Source organism: Micropterus salmoides, unplaced genomic scaffold, assembly GCF_014851395.1.
Source record: "Micropterus salmoides isolate LMB-PRFRI ecotype aquatic unplaced genomic scaffold, ASM1485139v1 Ms_hic_scaffold_20, whole genome shotgun sequence".
Lineage (NCBI taxonomy): Eukaryota > Metazoa > Chordata > Actinopteri > Centrarchiformes > Centrarchidae > Micropterus > Micropterus salmoides.
In genome coordinates, this window is record NW_024041151.1 from 16,629,424 (window position 1) to 16,646,705 (window position 17,282).

The 17,282-nt window shown below is 39.3% G+C and overlaps 1 protein-coding gene across 2 annotated transcripts; it reads left to right on the forward strand.

Moving 5' to 3' along the window:
- Positions 1 to 2,434: 2,434 nt before the first annotated feature.
- Positions 2,435 to 16,113, forward strand: prodha (proline dehydrogenase (oxidase) 1a). 2 transcript variants are annotated; one of them, XM_038733677.1, is made up of 14 exons: positions 2,435 to 2,923; positions 3,072 to 3,280; positions 5,563 to 5,597; positions 6,548 to 6,697; positions 6,892 to 6,956; positions 7,437 to 7,553; positions 7,730 to 7,809; positions 8,022 to 8,103; positions 9,378 to 9,470; positions 9,626 to 9,772; positions 13,572 to 13,747; positions 13,833 to 13,931; positions 14,233 to 14,321; positions 14,623 to 16,113. In XM_038733677.1, the coding sequence occupies exons 1-14, from the start codon at positions 2,450 to 2,452 to the stop codon at positions 14,811 to 14,813; spliced, it is 2,007 nt and encodes a 668-aa protein (XP_038589605.1). In that variant the 5' UTR covers positions 2,435 to 2,449; the 3' UTR covers positions 14,814 to 16,113. The 2 variants fall into 2 exon arrangements, with proteins under 2 accessions (XP_038589605.1, XP_038589606.1); XM_038733678.1 differs by having other exon boundaries at positions 5,563 to 5,592; positions 6,543 to 6,697; positions 14,623 to 14,813.
- The last annotated feature ends 1,169 nt before the right edge of the window (positions 16,114 to 17,282 follow it).

Consider the following 17,282-nt stretch of genomic DNA (forward strand, 5'->3'; position numbering starts at 1 on the left):
TGACTCCCCAGTCACCACTGTGGGCTCCTTCTGCTTTCTGGGCACCATCATCTCCCAGGACCTCAGGTGGGAACTGAACATTACCTCCCTCACCAAGAAGGCCCAGCAGAGGATGTACTTCCTGCACTTCCTGTACTTCCAGAAGTTCAGCCTGGCAAAGACAATGATGGTGTACTTCTACACCGCCATCATTGAGTCCATCCTCACCTCCTCCATCACCATCTGGTATGCTGCTGCCACTGCCAGGGACAAGGGCAGGCTGCAGCGTATCATTCGCTCTGCAGAGAAGGTGATTGGCTGCAATCTTCCTTCTCTTCTGGACCTGTACTCCTCGAGGACTCTGAGGCGTGCAGGAAAGATTGCAGCTGACGCCTCCCACCCCGGACACAAACTTCAGACTCTCCCCTCTGGTAGGAGGCTGCGGTCCATCAGGACCAAAACCTCTCACCACAAAAACAGCTTCTACCCATCTGCAGCAAGTATCTCGGTTCAGACCCAGAATAATGCACGTGTATATCTGCAGCGTTGTTCTCCTATTCCATATTTATTTATCTCTACATTTATTTATGTCGACTGTATGTTTGTCTATGTGTAGCACCTTATCACCATAGCAAATTCCTCGTATGTGTAAAACACTACTCAGCATTAAAGCTCCTTCTGATGTGATCGTGCGGCACGAGGTGTTAAACACCTTCAACAAGCCGGTGTTGTGCCAAATTCTGCCTGCCTGCCAAGAATTGCATGCATCTCGCGGGTGAAAACGGTCATTTATGCTGAGAAAAGAGGTGGATGCAAATCTCGGCTGGTAGCCTACAAAATTTCTTCTGCCGAATAATGCATCCACCTCTTTAGGTCCTTTTCAGACACTTTGCTGTGCTCATTGATCGAACGGTGTTATCACCACATATATTTACTGAATGTCAAGGAATGGTACTTCTACTAAGTGTATTAAAATATTAAAGACTCTAAACATTCATAAAATATATACTTCGAAAGTTAGCACCACTGATGGACCCCACAAAGAATATTATGGCGTTTAAAAGCAGTATTTGGAAGTGCATGCAATTCTCAGCAGGCAGGCAAAACTCGGCACTACCACTCCGCCCTCACTGGTTTCGGCTGGCACTCAATGTGGCAGACCCTCCGCATGAACGTGCAAACGGAGTGGAAGTAGGTAGGGAGAGGGAGTAGCAAGCAGTTTCGGAAAGGCCCTCTCTATCAGGGATAACTGCCTTGGCATGACACTGTACAGTGGCGGTGTAACGTACTAAAGGATCCAACTAGTTGAGACACATTTGTTCCGCCATTCACATCAGCGCCATATCGTCACAAGGAAGATATATAACTATGATTATTGTAGACTTTTCGTTCAGAGGGGGGCCATAGGGGGTCAAAGGTCTGTGTTACAGGGGCACGGGAAAAACAGACTACAGAAACACACGATTCATAATGGCAATTACAACACTGTGGCCTCTTATTGTGGCACACCTGTTACGGCACACCTGTGCAATACCCATGCTGTCTGATCAACATCTTGATATGCCACACCTGTGAGGTGGATGGATTATCTCCGCAAAGGAGAAGTGCTCACTAACACAGATTTTGACAGATTTGTGAACAATATTTGAGAGAAATAGGCCTTTTGTGTACATAAAGAAAGTCTTAGATCTTTGACTTCAGCTCATGTTGAATGGGGGCAAAAACAAAAATGTTGCGTTTATAATTTTGTTCAGTGTAGTAGAAACTTACAGGAATATTTTATTGTAATTATTACATTGTTACATTCGTATAAACAAACAGCTACAAACAGCTATGCAAGCATACGGTGAAACACCATGGATACCTACACATACAATTTAGTTAGGTCTCTCTTGTAAAAGAGATTCTGAATCTCAATGGGACTTCCTGGCTAAATAAAGGTTAAACAAAAACATAATGCCATCCAATGCAATTAGCCCTGTAATAGATATTAAACATAAAAAAATGTAATGCTCATTATTGTCTCAGGCCATGTTGTGGTGTTGCATTTTATTTTATTTTATTGAAGAGTCTTGTAGGAGGTATAAAACAACAAAAATACCTTACTTAATGGACATACCAGACACTTAACCACATTGGGATGACATCAGTGTGCACTGTTGAGCTTGGCCGCACAGCATTAGCTTGCACCTAATGCTGTGCGGCCAATCCTTTTTATTATTTAAAATGTTTTGTAGGGATCCCAAAGTTTCCAAACATGCCAAATATGTTTGTTAAGAATTTATTTATTTATTTGGAAGACAGCTATTGGAGTGAAAGGAGCCTTAAAATTTTTTCTTAATTTTTTTAAATGAAGCTGCAATCTCACTTTGTTTTGTAAGGGCCTTTGAGGTTAAGCGCGTGTTGGCGAGAACGCGCATTTACCGCCGTGTGTGTGCTGTCCACGTGATACCAGGTCGCGTGATGTAACATGCGAGGCACCGCCCCCCAGCGCGAGATGACTAAAAATGTGAACAGCGCGCGCTGCGCAGCATCTCAGCAACTGCACAGCAAGGTGAGGAAGGTTGTGGTGGCTCGTGGTTTGCGGGCTGCTCTGAAAGCGAAGGAAGCCATGTTATACACTAAGTTTGTTGCAGCTCTTTTTAGGGCAAACACTGTGAATGTCAACAACATACACAAGGCACCTAGAAGATGTCGGGCGACAGTGGCATCCACCAAGAGCCAAGAAGAGAAGGATCAGCAAGAGTGCATCGTGGTGGAAGCTGTGCCGGCTGAGGTCATCAACCAGACCACACATGTTACAAACACGCAGTTAAATAAAATCCATATTGACTTCGACAACACCGAGGAGGCCTACAAAAGCAAAGGTAACATTGAACTGCTGCGAAGTCTGCTGGTGTTCAAGCTCTGTACAATTGACGTCCTTGTTGAAAAGAACAAAGAGGTGAGTTGATTGAAAATGATATGTATGTATGTATAACTGGGTAATGCTTAGGCGTTTGGCCAAGCAACTAACATTCAGCGCTATTATTGTTATTTTATGAATATTATTGTAGGCTGTTGTTAGCTTATTGTCCATGTTTTATTTTCAGTTGATGGTCCTGAGTAAGAAGTTGTTTGGTCAGTGGATGTTTGAGAAGCTGATGAAGATGACCTTCTATGGTCAGTTTGTGGCAGGGGAGGACCACAACTCCATCAAACCTTTGATTCAGAAGAATCAGGCTTTTGGTGTGGGGGCAGTATTGGACTATAGTGTTGAAGAGGACTTGACACAAGAGGAGGCAGAGAAGAAGGAAATGGAGTAAGTCATATTTACATCTGACTGAACCATTTAGGAAAAACTAGAATGCAGGTTACTTTCTCAGTAAGGTTTGTGGTTCAGGTACTGTAGTATGAAATGTTTTGTACTGAAGCTTTAATCCATGCACATTTAATCAGTATTTCATAACTTTAATATGACTCATCTGCATTCAGACATACTAAACTCAAAAGGTTTGTTGAGTCAGGTGTTTGCACTGTAGCCCAGTATCACATGTTCCATAACAAGATCAGTCTGTGCTCTTAAGACTCTTAAAAAACACAATTGGAATGAACTGGAAGAGGCAACCCCGCCCCCTCTCCATGCATGGTTCTATGGGAGCAGAGGAGCAATTATTCTATTACAGTAAAATAAAATATTACATGAGTTATGTAATCCACAGTATGGTTCATCCACATAAACAAACTGTAATCAAAACTGAATGTGTTTTTATTACATCTCTAGTAGCATAACAGTGCCTGTCTTCTATTGGTCGGTAAGGATAGACCCCTCTCCTCTGATTGGTTGAGCTTGTTATTCAGCCAGGGGATGTATTCATTAAAGGGCTGCCAGCCTTTCAGTAACGTCTTGGATCCATTTCATGTGGCAGACTGGCACACACTCACAGAAGAGTTGTGCAATGTTCTGAGGCAATAAGCTTTTTTTTCAAACTGGGGATTATCTCACTAAGCACGAACATACACACACACTAAATCCAAACACATTTTTGTCCAGGAAATCTTAATTAAATTAACAGAACGGAAAATACTGATAACTCTATGAAGACAACACAGTAGTTCTGCTTGTTCCCTGATATGTTTCTCATGTCACGGCACGCCCTAGAAAAGGCAGTTATCATCATAACTGCATCAAAAGGTTGAAATGAAAGAAAAACATTTGTCTTTCCTTTTTTGTTTCTTTCAAACTTCAACAAAGTCTTCTTAGATCGCAGTAGAAATATCTTTAGAACTTCTTGTGTTAACTTTGGCATACTGTCTGGATAATTAACTCATGTGAAGCAATGCAAGTGACAGAAGTCATAAAACTGAGAGAAAATATCTAAGCTATAATGTCCTTTTCATTTGTTGTATATAAAAGTAAACCTTTTTAGGTAGGGCTGCACGATTAATCTAATCGCAATCGTGATGTCCTCGCATTCGATTAGATAACCGCAAAAAGTGTGCGATTTCATAAAACAGGAAAAGTGTGTGAGACACTCTCTTCTCTGTGCACTGCAGTCTGCTCATTATCTCCGTCCACACCAGGCTCTCGCATGTGCCCCTAAAAAAAGATAAGCCTACAGTGCAATGAGAAAAATTATTTAGAACAGTGTGCGAGCAACTTAAGTCAACAACCTATCGTAACCCCGCCTACCCGCTAATTGTTACAATTGAAACATAGTCGGTGCTTCGGTCGCTCTGTGACAGAGACAGAGAGACGTCGGCAGCAGCTGAAGCAGTGAGACAGAAGAAAACTTGGAGAAGAAAAGGAAGGTTTGGGTTTGGCTCGCTGGCTTAACATTAGCTGTATCTTTAGTTGTTCAACTTTTCATAGAGCTGAGGTGCTTGTCAGTCACTTTTTCATAAACCGACCAATCACAGGCTGGATAGGGCGGGGCGTTAAAAAAGTGCTACAGCAAATCATTAAATGTTGAACAATACGATTATTGACAAGTTAGTACTTAGCATTAGCAATTAACAGAGAACAATGTAGAGCCTTTTGCTTGCACAAGGATTTAATGACCCCACAGAAATGAAACATCTGTGACCGGATTTAATATTCAAATAGTGGTAAATAAGTATACTATTAGGCCTGTATGAAAGTTTAATGTATGTAGTATTTAATATATTATTGTTATACTAACAGTATGCTATTAACTAAGCATTACACTCTATTTAATACACTCATGTACAATTCCTCCAGGTTGTGGATAGAGACTCTGCAGTAGACACATGTAAATGAGCCGGTGCCCGTGTGCCAATATTTGCTACTTCTAACTGCCTTCTCCATAGAGCAAAACAGTCCCCTTGTACTGTTTTACTAGTTATTGTTTTAAATATTGTTTATTGTTTAACTTTGTTCAAGTTGAGAAAAACACATTTCAAAATGTCATTATTTTGTGCATTTTCCTTTATAATTAAGTAAGTATACTCTTAGTTCCATTTGTTCCATTATAATCGCAATCGCAATATTGTCAACAATAATCGCAATATAACTTTTTCTCCAAATCGTGCAGCCCTAATTTTAGGTAGATCTTCTGATGCCAGTGCTTTCTTCTTTTGCAGTTCATGTGTTTCTGAAGCAGAGAAAGAGAGTCCAGGTTTGTCTCAATTAAAAATAACTTTTGATGTCATGTAGTTTAGCTGTTCAGTTTCCAAATGTGTTGTATTACCAGCTACTGGATTCTTCATTGTGTAAAGCACTCCTGAACAGTTAGCAGGCAAGGCAAGTTTATTTGTATTGCACATTTCAACGAGAAGACAATTCAAAGTACTTTACATGAAAGCAACAATAGGGAAATATAAAAAAAACATTTAAATACAATTTAGGCAAATAAATGCAAGGCTGAACTCCTGGTTTGCTTTGAAATTCAGTTGCTTCAGCTTGGCCTGAATGCAACACGAGTATCAGGGTTGGTATGTTTAGTCATGTGGCCATGTGTTCTAGCCTGGCCAGTACTGGTTTTATCTGGATATAGTGCGGTCTGAAATGTCCTGTCCAGTGTCTACAGTGAGAGCTTGGTTCATGTTACAGGGTTGATGTTTAAAATCCAAGTATATCTTTCACCTGCCTAGTGCTTTCTGTGGTTATTACAAATTTACACTGAAATTTCAGATTAAAAGATCAGATGCCAACTCTACAAATAGCAAATGTGGGGGGAAAAAGTGGGAAAGTTTCCATAAATAGTTTTTGTTTGTGATACATTCATTCTGACATAAATAATCTGATAAATAATAAGTGTACATTACTCAAAACAAAAGCTTGTAGGATTGAAATATGAGTCCAGTTGTAGAACTAGGAGAAAACTGCTTTTAATAACTTGCTAATATTGTTTATGATAATATTGTTTTTAGTGTAATTTCTGAATATATTGTCTTGAATTATCTCATTGATACAGATGTGATCGAGACATTTAAGGTTCAGTCAGCTTTTTTTAATAATAGTATTTCAAAATACAAAAACTCTGTGGGGAGAAAAAAAGGTTTAAGTTTGTAATGAAAATATCTTTTTCCATGTCAAGCAGCTAATGTTACTTTCTTTTCACTCCAGATTCTGATCACCGTGAGAAGAAGTACAAAGCCCATCGTCAGTTCGGGGACAGGCGTGGAGGGGTTATTAGTGCTCGTACCTACTTCTATGCAGATGAGTCCAAGTGTGACAAGCAAATGGAAACATTCATAAACTGTATTAAGGCATCTGGTAAGCAGTATTGTTAATGAGGAAGCAATTAAGAAGCATAACGTGTTAACTAGAGTTTGTTTATTATAATGGCTATACAAATACAAAAAAAACCCACAGCACAGTCGCAACATAAATAGACTTGAATTACACCAAATAAAATGGGTGGAGAGTTATACAACATCCAGCAACATAAAATGTGTTATCAATTTCAGGGGGAGCCTCTGCAGATGGATTTTCTGCCATCAAACTGACTGCTCTCGGGCGCCCACAGTTCCTTGTAAGTTAATGTCACTAATATGAACTAAAAGTTCATATTACAGAATTTACATAAAGGTGTGCATTGATTCACAACAACAGTGCTGCCATATGTAACACTAACAAATGTGTATTGGCACAAGATCACCTTTACAAAGTATTGGTACAATAAAACATATCTTTATGTTTTTGGTCAATACCAATTGATTAGTTATGATCATAGATTCATGTTACAGTGTACAAACCCCAGAAGTTGCTTTCAGTGTTATCACTGAAATTCTAAAAAAGCATCCAGAATTGAGCGTCGCAGGAAAAGGTATATGGACTCACACCTCAGTGTCACACTGTCCTAACATGAAAACGATCATGCCAACTGACAGTGAGTGAGGAGTGGTGTGATTTTCTGTGAATAAAATACTGAGGTGTCCAGCTAACCCCATCACACTATGACTCACACAAAATGATCATTTGCTCATTGATGCATTGTCCTGTGTTTGAACAGCTCCAGTTCTCAGAAGTCCTGGTTAAATGGAGACGTTTTTTTAACTTCCTGGCGGCACAACAGGGAAAGTCTGAAATGATGGTTTTGGAACAAAAACTTGAGCTGGGCCAACTCAAGGTGTGTCCAATGCAGGTTCACACATGCTTATCCATGACTGGTGTGCCAAATCCTGTTTTAGTTGTTTCTAAAATGTTCTTTGTGTTAGAGCATTTGTGACTTTAAGTGGCATGTGCTTTTGATAACATTAAATTCAGCAATATGTGTTTTTAATCATTGAAATATTTTTTTTGTAGGAAAGTTTGATTAAGCTGGGTGTTGGAACTAAGGATGACATTGAGAAATGGTTTACTGGAAAGAAGCTGGGTTTGCCAGGGTAAGACAGTTACTCATCAATGCAATGATAACAACAAATACTTCACATGCAATATTTTTGTACTCTGTATATACATAAATACAATAGAGCCTCTGGGCTGAAGTTCTTGAATCCCTCTTAAATCAGTAGCAACTGCGAATAAGGCACTGAATTTAAAATATTTTCACTAAAATTTCACATTTTAATACACATTTTTTACATCTTATTGTCAGAACGATAGATCTGCTGGACTGGAACGGTTTGATAAACGATAAAACAAAAATCTCCAATCTGCTCATGGTGCCAAACCTTGAGGTGAGTCCTTGTCATGCATCTATTTAGTGGTGGGAAGGGTCTGTGGGAGCTCAGTAAGTGTTACCCATGTAAGTGGCCCTTGTTTTAAATAAGTCTGGTTATCTTTTAACTTATCTGTACACTGTGAGCTTTGCAATAAACACTAGGCCGTAATATAATCTTCAAAAGAGCATGATACAGCATTTGATAGCAGAAACCCATTTCTTATGGTGATTATTTTTCAGTTTTAAAGGTGGAAAATCCAACATACTTCTAATAGATTACATTTCAGATCTCTACATTTTACAGATACATGTAATCATACTGTTAATGGTTTCTTAAACGGATAAATGAGTATAAAGTAGATGTAGGCAAGACAACTATTTTTGTTTTCTCATCAGTCATTACATCATTACCATAATGTAAAGTGGATAAGAGTCTTGTTGGTACAAGGAATTTAATTTCTTCCCTCAAGAGAATAACCTGCTGGCGCAATATCATATCTTCTTCCCACAAGTAAACATACAGTATGTTCTGATGAGGTGAAAACGTATCATTTCAGTGTTTCCCACAGAATGACTTTCATGACATTCTCCAGCTTATTTTAGAGTTCACTCACTACTTCTGCTCACCTTGCTTTCCCCTTCGGTACTTATTTGCCCACACTCCCACACCTCTGGTCTCTTACTGCAAACACTTACTTACTTGGCCTCTTTCTGTTTGTATCTACCTGTACGTGTTTGCCCTGCTGACTTTCTCCATCAGCAGTTTATTCGATAAAGTCGCAGAGAAGCACAGAACTCCTCTTTTGGAGTTTTCCACCCGCAATTCCTTTTTTCCAGCAGCTCTGCCAATTGAATGACATCTGCACTGATGTGTTCACAGTTCACTGTTGCTTTACCTGGTCCTTGCTTCAAAAATTTCCACCTTGTCTGCGTTTTTGTAACATAATGACAGATAACATCTCTCTCTGTGTTTATCAGCAGAATGCTAAAATGGGTCACCAAATATACTTTGGTAGCCTTTAATATACCTGGGCGGCCCGCCTAAGTAAAGTCTATATGTGGGAAACGAAGCAAAATGTCCTTTACATTTCTGCAGTGTTGGTATAAGTCGAGTTTTAGTGTGCATGTTAATTTAGCCAATGCTATTGAGAGCAGTTAAGAAACTCAACACAAAATGGCAGAGCAACCTCTGCCTGCCTATCACATAATATAGTTTGGGGGTTAATCCTGATTACAAAAGGCTTTGAAAGCAAATGCCAAACAATTGGATGTTTTGTGTTTGTTGTGCAGGCGGGCCAGCTGGAACCCTTGTTGAACAAGTTTACAGAGGAGGAGGAGAGTCAGATGAAGAGAATGCTCCAGAGAATGGACGTTCTGGCCAAGGTAAGGCGATCAAATCATTGTGCATTTAGGAAATGATTTTAAGAAGCAATACAGAAATCTTTTGGTGTTTGCTGAGTGACTGTCTTGCACTTTAATGGTGAGTGTCACTTATAGAGCCATGTAAGCTGTAAATACTCTTTGTTTGTGTGTCCTAGCATGCCATGGAGAATGGGGTCAGGCTAATGGTAGACGCCGAGCAGACATACTTCCAACCGGCTATTAGTCGACTGACCCTTGAAATGCAGAGGAAATTCAACAGAGACAAGCCAATCATTTTCAACACTTATCAATGTTACCTCAAGGTGAGACCAGTTGCCTCATTACAGCTAATCATGACCAGTTTGATTGATTATTTAAATCTACAAATCCTTTCCCGTTTGTGTGAACTGTGAAACCAAAATTATCTTTTTGTCAATACTGTTGGTACATTTTGTAACATTGAGTTTCTTTGTTGCTACTAACTGTACCATATGGATAGAAATGCCTAAACAGATATTGTATATGTGTACAATAGCAAGCTCCTGTCAGTGAAGCTGTACAACACATTATATGAAGACATCACAGATGGCTCCTGAAATGTCATGTTTTAAAGGGGCTATGTTTAGTCACTCAGGTACACAGCTTCTTCATTGTCTCAGTCGCTGTAACAAAGGTACCCACATAACAGACAATAATACAACATAACGCCGCAGGTCAACACCACAGTGGAAGACCCATACAGTACAGTAACAGAACTTATTACAGTCTAAAGTGTGATTCATACTTCTGCATTGAATCAACGGCATAACCTACGCATAGCCCCGTACCTTACGCAGTAGCTTACGCCATAGCATAACCTGCACCTCCTCCAAAATGTAAGGACACGTCAGGGTGACGCGGACAGTAACAACTGTGATTGGTTGGCTGGGTAGCCTAGCAGCGCCTCCTAGCCGACAGGAAGTGGCTGGTGCTTTGAACTGGGTACCCGCAGTGTCTTAAAAGTATTAGTCTTAAATTTCATATTCTAAAAATAAGGCCTTAAAAGTATTAAATTTCATTAAAAATGTATCAAATTTCATTTACAAAGATCTTAAATTTTTTTCTTGTCCTTTCATAGGATTAAATAAATGCCGTAGCGTCATAAATACTTTTTGCGTGTGTGACTTTACAATTTACTCCGTTTGGTGTGACAACGCGGTCTGCTATCAATTTGTGCTACGGTAGCATCTTTCGACAAGGCAGCATATATCGTCAGAACAACAGCAGTAGGTAACGTTACTGTTTACGTCAGTGCTTTACGCTCTGGACTGTGGAGTGCGCGGTGCACGAGCTCTGGCATCCAGCTCTGGCATCCAGCTCTGGCATCCAGCTCTGGCATCCAGCTCTGGCGCGAATCAGCCAGTTATTGGGTAAAACAAAACATCTCTTAAGTGCTACTAATAACCTAACATTAGCTGGTCGACTTAGAATGGGCAAGTGTCTGAAGTTCAGAAGGTCAGAGATACAGACAAGGTAGGGGATGAAGCTGAGGGCAATGACGCTGAGGTTAGCACAACAGGCGGATCAGCGTGCGAGTCAATCTCATTATGGGCCTGTGTCCACCAAAGCGTTTTTTGCCAGCTGAAAACGCCAGCTGCTCTTCTGAAAACGCACAGCAGGGAGCGCTAGCAGGCGTTTTTCCCACCTGCTTTGGTTGCTATGATACTTTTGTTGCAAGTGGTTGCAAGTAGTTCTACCCAGAGCCCTTTAAAGAGAGTCGCGTCAGCGGGGGTCCAAAATGCTACATCGTCACGTGGTTCATGGAGAACGCAGATAGTTCCAGGAAGTCCTAGGCGGGCAATTCGAAATGACCGAGAGAGACGACAAAACAGCGATTTTAAGCGATTTCTGGTCATTTATACAATAAATGCGTTGATTTACAATATTTGCACAGCAGTGACACGTGTATGTGGTTACATTACTATTTTTTAAAAAGGAGGACATATATTTTTGACAATAACAGCTACAATCACCTACCTTGTGGACATTTTTTAGCCAACCTTACTATGAACTATTCAGATGCTCCATGATCCGCCATTGCTGTGAAAAACTGGTCCATTGGAGTGAACGGAGATGACGCGACTCTCTCTTTAAAGGGCTCTGGTTCTACCTAACTTCACTGGATGTAAAAATGTCTACACAGAGTAGAGCACTTGCTCTGGCCCTTGCTCTGTATGAAGAGAAGGCTGAAGCTGTAGAGAGAGAGGACGGACTTGCCATATGTGGGTTCATGAGATTTTGTGGGCGAGGAAAGATCTTGGCGAGTACCACCGTTTGGTCCAAGAGCTGAGGTTCGACGAAGCCCGGTTCCAGGATAGTAACCGTTGCTACGGTGTAGTATTTGTCCCGCCCCTCCTGTACTGTGATTGGACAGCTGAGCAAAAAGTGACAGTGACGAGCGTAACGTTTTCCCCGAAGTTGAACATTTTTCAACTCTTGGTGACTGGAAAAAAACACTCAGTGCCTGGCGTTTTTACCAGCTTGCAAAAATGCGGCACTCCCATTGCAATGAATTGAAAAAAGAGCTGGCGTCAGAAAAAAACGCTTTGGTGGCCACTAAGAGTTCTTAGTGCCACAAATATTGTATTAATTTACTCTGGGGACGCTAGGGACATGTTTCCATCACCTTTTTTTTTGTTTAATATGTTTTGAAAAATGGCTTGCAACAAGAAATGTTAAAAAAACACATGAACATGCTTTGAAAAAGGTTTATTTGCACAATAAGAAAACAGGCAATGCAATGTAAATAAAGAAGAAACAAAAAAAGTAACTTAAGTTAAAAAAACAAGCTGCTGATTACTGCACTATTTTTTTTTTGAATTGTCACTTGAATTTTATGTTTCAGTTTATTGAAATAAAGACAATTCTACAATAAATTGGTACAGAAAAAGTCTTCAGAATGCAGGAAATTAAGTGTAAAATGCTCAATGTTTTCTAGGGGAGGACCCTCTGGTAGTAGTGTTATATATAAAAATATATATTTTTGTCTTGTTCTTGTGAACCCAATATTGTGAATCATGCATGCGAGTTAAGTGTATCATCACACCGCTAATCTGAACCCCTATGTCCCCACCACTTTTCAGCACAAAGTGAGGTCCTTGGTTCATTTTATGTTTTAGTACAAACACACCCCAAAAGCTATAGTGTATTAAATATGAATGTAAGTATTATAATAAAATGTTTTATTAAATTCAGGTAACCTCGTAAATAATAATTTTCTCGGGCTTAAAATTCATACAGATTTTCTATTATACGGCAGTGAAGTTGGCATTAAATTTCATCCTAGGTGGTATTAAAAAGGTCTTAAAAGTCTTAAATTGAACTTTGAAGTAACTTTTACTAGCGGCCAAACCAGCGGTTGTAACACGTTGGATCAATATATTTGGGCGTCACAACCCGAGCGAAATGACTTGTTTCACTATCAGACTGTGATCCATGAGGTCGATATCAGTTGAAAAGTAACAGCCGCACGTATATAATTTTACCCCTATTCACATTAGCGGAGGGCTAAAACAGTCGACACAGTGGACGCTGTAGTGCTACTGCCAACTAGTGTTTGGCAGTGTAATTGCAGAATGATGCAGACACTGACGCACTAGTATTAAATGCATGGCTACCACATGGTGACCATAGCTGACGCTGTAGGGTACGTCGTAGACTCAACACAAAAGTATAAATCACAACTGTTATGAAGAGTGGCAAAAGTCTCATTTATAACATCCAGTCTAGCTCACTAACTGTTTTAGTTATCCAATAAATTTGGCTATGCAAATATACTACATTGCTGAGCCTCTCTGGTGAAAGATACATAACATCAGCGTATCATGTCTGCTAATTGCGGTCAATGTAACATTAACATGCAGCGAGCATGGATTAGTTGAATCTCAAGCTGATACAAATGTTACTGTAATGCTGCAGTGGGAGTTTACATGAGTTTCCAGTATGTTGTGTAAAGCTGTCTCCCGTTGTGTCTCCCGGACTCTGTGTGTCGGATTCTGCTCACTCATGAGTTTGACCACATCTTGTTTCTGCAAGGATGGTTTGAATTTAGTGATATCCTTTGGTGTTTTTTAATACTCTTAGGAAGCCTATGGCAATGTAATTGTGGACGTTGAGGTGTCACGACGGGAAGGCTGGTACTTTGGTGCCAAATTGGTTCGTGGCGCCTACATGTACCAAGAGAGAGACAGGGCCAAAGAGATTGGCTACGAAGACCCGATAAACCCGGACTATGAGGCCACTAACAGGATGTATCATAAGTAAGTGTTGAAATATCATCAACGCCCTTTGTGGTTCTGCTAGAAAATGTCTAAATCTTAATCATCTGCCTTGTTGTTTTTCCAGGTGTTTGGAGTATTTGCTGGAGGAGATCAAACACAGCAGGAAACCAAATATCATGGTTGCAACTCACAATGAGGACACAGTAAAATTTACCCTTGAAAAGTAAGTTTGGTTTCAGGCCTGCATGAAAAATTCATAGACGGTGGAAAACTTGACATGCAATAAGTGCAGATTTAGTGTGACCATACATGATAGCCTTAAAACCTCTCATTCATGAAGGATCAATCTTAATGGTTTAAACGAATGCCTATCACATTTCTCTAACTGAAACCTATTCTTTGTCAACTTTCCAAAGCTCTTATAGGATTTACCGAAGGAAATTGCTTTCAACGGAATTGTTGAATACCACACTCCAGCTGTTGTTATGTAACAGCCCTTTAACATATGTGGGTTTACTTTTCAGGATGAATGCCATGGGCCTCTCACCCACTGAGAATAAGGTTTACTTTGGACAGCTGCTTGGAATGTGTGATCAGATCAGCTTCCCGCTAGGTACGTTGTGCTCAGCTTAGCTCAGATCAGATAGTAAAAGTTATGGAATCACAGAGGCTTACATCACACAACCATGTGACCATAGGGATACCACTGAAACATAGTCTATACACACATCAGCAAGCACTCCGGCAGCCAGTGACCTTACAAATGGTCTATATGATCTAGAGATATCTTGGGAGCAAACAACTCCAGTTCTTACTCTGGCTGTTTCTCTGCTAAAGTCATGACATGAAATGCACACAAGGTGGAGAGAGTGGACGCTGATAAAATGTGTCTCCTTTCTCTCTGTTGAAAACAGGTCAAGCAGGTTTTCCAGTCTACAAGTACGTTCCGTATGGCCCGGTCAACGAAGTCATTCCTTATCTTTCTCGTCGTGCTCAAGAGAACCGTGGCTTCATGAAGGGATCCCAGAGAGAGCGTAGCCTGCTGTGGAAGGAGCTGAAGCGCAGGTTGCTGGGTGGTCAGATTTTCTACACACCTGTTTACTGAGTCACAGAACCATAACATACTAACTGCAGCAGTAAGCATTCCACTGTCCTTATATTACCACTACCTGGTAACTGCTTTTTGTAGGGAGATGAAGGTCCTTTTTTGGCTTGTAAGGCTACGCAGTATGGGCAACCGTTTTGCAGTTTTTCAGAACGGACAAACCAAACACTGACTCTAGAGAGTTTCGCAGCCACTGTATGTGCTCCTACATGTTTGCAAGACAATGGGAAGGTGAGGCGAGGGGTATTCAGCCATCTGCAACCTCACCACTAGATGCCAAGATATCCTACACACTGGTCCTTTAAGTGTAGAATGGTTTATGATCGAGATTTATTTTTCTTTTAGCAATATATTTAATAAAGCAGTGTCTAAAGCATTGCCATAATAATACAGAGATACATGTGCTGGTCCTTTAAGAAATGATGATTTATATTTATCTCTAAATCGGAATATGTTTATTTAACACAAAAATAGGCCATGGTAATCCTCAGTGTCCACTCAACAAAAAAACACTTAAGCAAAAAAAGGCTGCAAAAAGTATATTGTGAATACGTTTACCAAAGGTGTCTTACTTGTATATTTGTATGTCCTGTGCTTTTTGTAAAGTTAAAATACAATATGTTTTGGTCAACGTCAAAGCCATCTCCCTGTCACTCAAAAGTGCCTTATGATTACGAAGATTAACAGGAAGTAGTCAGCAATAGCACATTGTTTTGTTTTTACTGCACACTCTTCCTAAGGCATTTTAAATTGTTTTAGCATGTTATTAATTTACTGCAATGAAGATGAACAGAAAAAAATAGAACTGTTAGGATTAAATGCTGCCTTTGAATGTGTTTTTAAATTGAAATGTTTTTTTTTAGAACTGGAAATACTGGGATATAGAAACTAAAAATCATAGTTCTGCGTACCTGTGTGCACTACTGCCTGCATGCTCACTGCACATGCAAATATGTTTTGGGTGAGTGGCTTTGTGGCTTTGGAGGGAGCCCAGAAGGGAGGAGATGCCTACCCTAGATTTAAGTACATTTAGTTCCAATATCAGTTGCATAATTTTAACAATACACAACGGATTGGGTTGCCTCCTTGGAATGAACCGCAGTGTATTATAAAGTCTGTTAACCTAGTAACGCAGGCATATTTTGAGTAAAAAAATGGGTTTTATTTGTGTGCTGTTCCTTTGATGTTTTTTTCCCCACATAATTTTGTATTTGGTATAAATCATATTTTGTACAATTGAAAAATGTATGTTACTGTGATTGAACATAATAAAATAGGCTACAGTTAATGTAAAAAGAAACCAGTTTTTTGTGTTATTGTTCACTCTTGTTGCCTTTGTTGATGTTTACTTAAACAACACTGAGCTGCAAATATGTTAAGTAATTTCGTTGGGAACGACCTACGTAGTTTGAAAACTTTGAAAAAGACTACACATCATTACTGACAGCTTTTGAAGACAGTCTGTTGCTTCCTCTAAGTTATACAAACTCCAGTTTCTGCCTGCTGGCAGCCCTTGCTTTAGCACCTTGGTTAGATGAAACCGTGATCTTAGGTTGTGACATTTTGTTATCCTTTCTGATATTGCCTGGCGTCAATAACAATAACTAAGCCACTCATCATTATGATGAGTAATGAGGCTTCACATTATGTGCATTGTTGTTGCACTATCATTGTCCATAATAGGTTATTAGTTTGAATTGTGATTTTAATTATGGCTATCACATTGTTTAGTTTATTTATTCACGTTCTCCTTAAGTTTTGTCTCATTCTGTCTCAGTTCTCTTAGTTGCTGGTATTTTTAAATGCTCTGTAGGCTACACACATGATATTATTTGGCCACACATACACATTCTAAATACTACATTAATTTTAAATCTCACATAATGTTACACATTCAGGACACGAAACTTATGCAAAGAACTTTATAACCGGGGTTCCCTAAGTGAAAAAGAAATATACTTAAGTAGCACCTTTTTTGGATGCATCATATTTTAATTGTACTATACTAAGTGTATATTAAATGTGTTATTTTGGAACAACTTAAAGTATGTTCAGTATCATTTTAGAAATACTTAAGTCAACTTTAAGATAATTGCAATATATTTTAATATACTTAGATGTGTTAAAATGGACCTATTTTAAGTACCTTTACTGTAATTTAAATATACTTTTTTAAATTTAACTTAAAATACCCTTTTGTACTATACTTGAAGAACAGTTTAAATATATTTTAAATGTGTTCCCTGAACATTTTATTAGCATTTCAGCATATTAGTAATTTATTACTAGTATACTCCAAGAGCCACTATTAATATCTTGGGAAGCTGCTTTATGAAACCATTCAGTATGAGAATAATGCATTATTAATGCATTAAAAATATCTTGCAAAATGCCCTTTTAGCATAATAATAAAAATCACACACACATACAGACAACTAAAAAACTTTAATTTTGTGTACATTACAAAAA

Excerpts from the sequence above, each read along its gene's own strand:
- prodha (XM_038733677.1), top strand. The coding sequence starts at position 2,450 with ATGCGAGGCACCGCCCCCCAGCGCGAGATGACTAAAAATGTGAACAGC. Across the intron at positions 6,957-7,436 it reads TCGGGCGCCCACAGTTCCTT|CTCCAGTTCTCAGAAGTCCT; the intron begins GTAAGTTAATGT and ends GTGTTTGAACAG. Across the intron at positions 14,322-14,622 it reads TCAGATCAGCTTCCCGCTAG|GTCAAGCAGGTTTTCCAGTC; the intron begins GTACGTTGTGCT and ends TGTTGAAAACAG.